Raw genomic sequence first — 3,500 nt, forward strand, 5'->3', positions numbered from 1 at the left:
AGCTTAATAGTATTTCTCTTATATGGTGGATAATTGTATTTTATTTTTTAGTGCCCCTCACATATTCCTGGCGACCGGCTACGTACAAGGTCACATAAAGCGAGGTGCATACGTTAAGTGATCCTGAATGAATCGACGTTATGTGTGAATAGCCCTATATTCACGGGAGACAGCACACGTAGGGATCTTACGCAAACTGTAAAAGATCGTTAGACATTGATAAAACATACCGAGGACCAACAGATACACATTTTATATGATATGCTCTAGAGGTGTAGTCTATCTTCGTTATCGGCGAGTGCTTGGCTGACTTCACGTGTGCGTCACCTTTAAAGTGTAGGCGGTTAATCGACTACTTAATATATGACTAGATTTGACATAAGAAAGCACCTGTTTCATTAAAAGAATCATATCGCTGGCTAAACGATTACTTCGCTGTATTTCCTAGACAAATTAGTGCTACACTAATATCTTGTGGGATGTGACTACAATATGCTGCCCGGAGAACGGACTCACCTTATCAAAAATGTACCAAATTAGTATCAAGAAAATTAATAACGATTTCGATTGTTTTCATATACATCTCGTTGGCAATAACACAAGGACCATACAACAAAATAAGTGATCAAATGTGGTCTCCCGTATGTATCGAATATACCAATTTATCTAGATGCGCAATTACAAGAGCGAGACTACCTAAGTGTGCTGTTCCGAAGTCTTCAACCCTGATTCACATCATTCATTTTAATCATTATTCATTCACCTATATTCATTCTATTTTATAAAAAACCTACTAATCCATGGCTACTTATCGGTGCACTATCGACTGCCTCAAATCATCTGGCAGCCCCTCCTCAATAGTCTCAGCATGACCTCTCATTAATTTTACTACATTATCAGTTATCAACTCATTGCGCATTTCAGACATCTCCTTCAGCCTTAATATTAAATCCACGGCTTCGATCTGGGGCGGAAGTATCGGAAGGCAACAAGGCGTGAGGACTACAAAAACGATATATGACTTCCTGCACTCTCGTTATTGGCGGCATGCAAGAGCTTTCTACGCAATTTAACTTTGTACGCAATACACGATGCACTAAATTTGTGAAAATGAATGCACACACCTCGCTGTGGCCCGTCATAAACTCAGTCACATCGGCGGTCTCAAGTTGTGATATGTAGTACGTCCACATTGCCTCGTTGGCCCGCTTCACCTTTGTTTTCAGCCATCGATCAAAATTGGGGCAGGCCATGAACTCACTGTACAAGGCGACTATATCAGCATTGCGGGTCAGCGTCAGCCCTGTAGCAGACATCATGAACATAAGTTGATTAGAAAGTCATGAACAGCAAAGGCATTACATACTGGTATCTTGTATGAATATGTAGTCAAGCTACATGTTTACCCTACTAGAGCAGAGTGGGCGGTTGATTAGGAATGAGCAGGCTTCCCCATCATTGAAACACTCGGTCACTGCCGCTTTTTTCCTGAACGACACCTGGGTACATTTCTATATACAGCATATCGGATAGTGGTGACATACGCAGATCCCTAGTTGTGTAGAAACGTACAGTTCACCACACTACTGAGGGATACATGCTCGCGTGTCTTGCCAGGAGAAAGGCTTACCGTGTGGCTCTGCTGTGGCTATCAGTTTCAGCACATCACGTTTATTGAAGTTTTGGATTTTGGGGATGGGTCGCCACGCCGTTACTTTCTTTTGTAACGGAATGAGCGATGCGAAGTACTTCTCCAATGGCGCCAGGAAGCTTTGTGTGACGTGTGTGAAGTGCTATGGGACGGGTCAGATGCATGCACAGACGCAAGGTTGTATGAGCATCAAGTATAGGGATAATTATATTTATTTCAATTTGGATAAATTATTATGGGACGGGTCAGATGCATGCACAGACGCAAGGTTGTATGAGCATCAAGTTTATGGATAATTATAAAATTTTCAATTTGGATAGATTATTATATGCCTACATGCCAAGTATAGTGTGTGTGTTCAGACCATATAACATTCCAGCGTGCTGGATGGCGTCAGGAGCGTGTATATAGATAGACAGGGTGGCATAACAAAGGCAACGCAGTGGAATAAGCCAATATAAAACACTTAGGCTTCTACGTAAACATCAAGCATTACGTGATATATGAGACGTAGGAGGCAATGAGCAGGAACGGCGACGATTGTAACTGATAACAGTCTGCGAAAACAGAACAAAACCCAGGGAAAAGATACATGTTGTAAGAGATGACGCTTAAAAAGTGAAGCATACACAGAACTTACTAGTTGGTTAATTGTCTATACTATCTAATGTGCATAGTACAGAGCTTTCGACTGTATATATCGTATACATAGGTATAAACTTATCGACAGATTTAGAGATCTGAAATCGCAAGAGCACCTTGTAGCCCGATTGTAATACATGTCACAACAAGGGCTGATATCTCGACAGCATTTTGCCAACACACATTCAGGCTCATGCACTGAGTACATTCTAAACTTGATGAGGGAACGATATAAATATACAAAAGCACATGAAACAGGTGTATTGTACCGTAACCCCCCCCCCCCGAGTGTATCAATCATTCGTTGAGAACCCTCGAGCAAACACAATACACGTGATATAGTAGCCTGGTACTCCCATTCCAAGGTCTGAAACCTTACCTTAATGAACACACACAAGACACGTGATATAGTAGCCTGGTACTCCCATTCCAAGATCGGAAACCTTCCTTAATGAACACACACAATACACGTGATATAGTAGCCTGGTACTCCCATTCCAAGGCCTGAAACCTTACCTTAAAGAACACTCACAATACACGTGATATAGTAGCCTGGCACTCCCATTCCAAGGTCTGAAACCTTACCTTAATGAGCGCTTCATTTTGGGCCCCGAGGATTTGAATACATTTTGTTTTGTCGGATGCATTGCGATTACTTGGATCACCGCTGTGTGGTTCAGGAAGCCATTCAGCAAATGAGCGCACGATCACGGATGGGGTTTACAAAACAAGCGAGGAGAAACAGGCATGCGTTAGAGTATCATACAATACCAGCTGGTGTCCTTTGAGACAAAAAACGAAAGGTTCGCACACACTGCAGAAGTGTACACGAGCACTTACTCAGCCAACTGTCCGCCGAAGCTACTGCGCTGTAGACTGTCGATGTCGGTCGAATTGGGCACCGCCAGCGACAACGGCATTTCGGCACTGAATGCAGTGATCCTCCTCAACAGTTCACGATCCTGTAAAGCCGTTCACAAACAAAACAATAGCTTTAGTCCATACCTCGCCGGAACTCGAACTCTACCTACGCTGTATATTTATATATATGTATGTATGTATATATGTATTTATGTATGTATGTATGTATGTATGTATGTATGTATGTATGTATGTATGTATGTATGTATGTATGTATGTATGTATGTATGTATGTATGTATGTATATATATATATATGTATGTATATATATATGTATGTATGTATG

General features: G+C 41.6%; 1 protein-coding gene across 1 annotated transcript; it reads right to left on the minus strand.

Annotated features, from left to right (window-relative positions):
• Positions 1–650: 650 nt before the first annotated feature.
• On the minus strand, positions 651–3,257 carry SARC_01503 (hypothetical protein). Its single transcript, XM_014304771.1, has 5 exons — positions 3,134–3,257; positions 2,879–2,960; positions 1,631–1,793; positions 1,125–1,303; positions 651–964 (listed from the first exon to the last, which is right to left on the minus strand). The coding sequence occupies exons 1-5, from the start codon at positions 3,211–3,213 to the stop codon at positions 809–811; spliced, it is 660 nt and encodes a 219-aa protein (XP_014160246.1). The 5' UTR covers positions 3,214–3,257; the 3' UTR covers positions 651–808.
• Positions 3,258–3,500: the final 243 nt, after the last annotated feature.

The sequence above is a fragment of the Sphaeroforma arctica genome, assembly GCF_001186125.1.
Source record: "Sphaeroforma arctica JP610 unplaced genomic scaffold supercont1.60, whole genome shotgun sequence".
Lineage (NCBI taxonomy): Eukaryota > Ichthyosporea > Ichthyophonida > Sphaeroforma > Sphaeroforma arctica.

Excerpts from the sequence above, each read along its gene's own strand:
- SARC_01503 (XM_014304771.1), bottom strand. The coding sequence starts at position 3,213 with ATGCCGTTGTCGCTGGCGGTGCCCAATTCGACCGACATCGACAGTCTA. Across the intron at positions 2,961-3,133 it reads TTCGGCGGACAGTTGGCTGA|CGGTGATCCAAGTAATCGCA; the intron begins GTAAGTGCTCGT and ends TGAACCACACAG. Across the intron at positions 1,794-2,878 it reads AAAATGAAGCGCTCATTAAG|CACTTCACACACGTCACACA; the intron begins GTAAGGTTTCAG and ends CCCGTCCCATAG.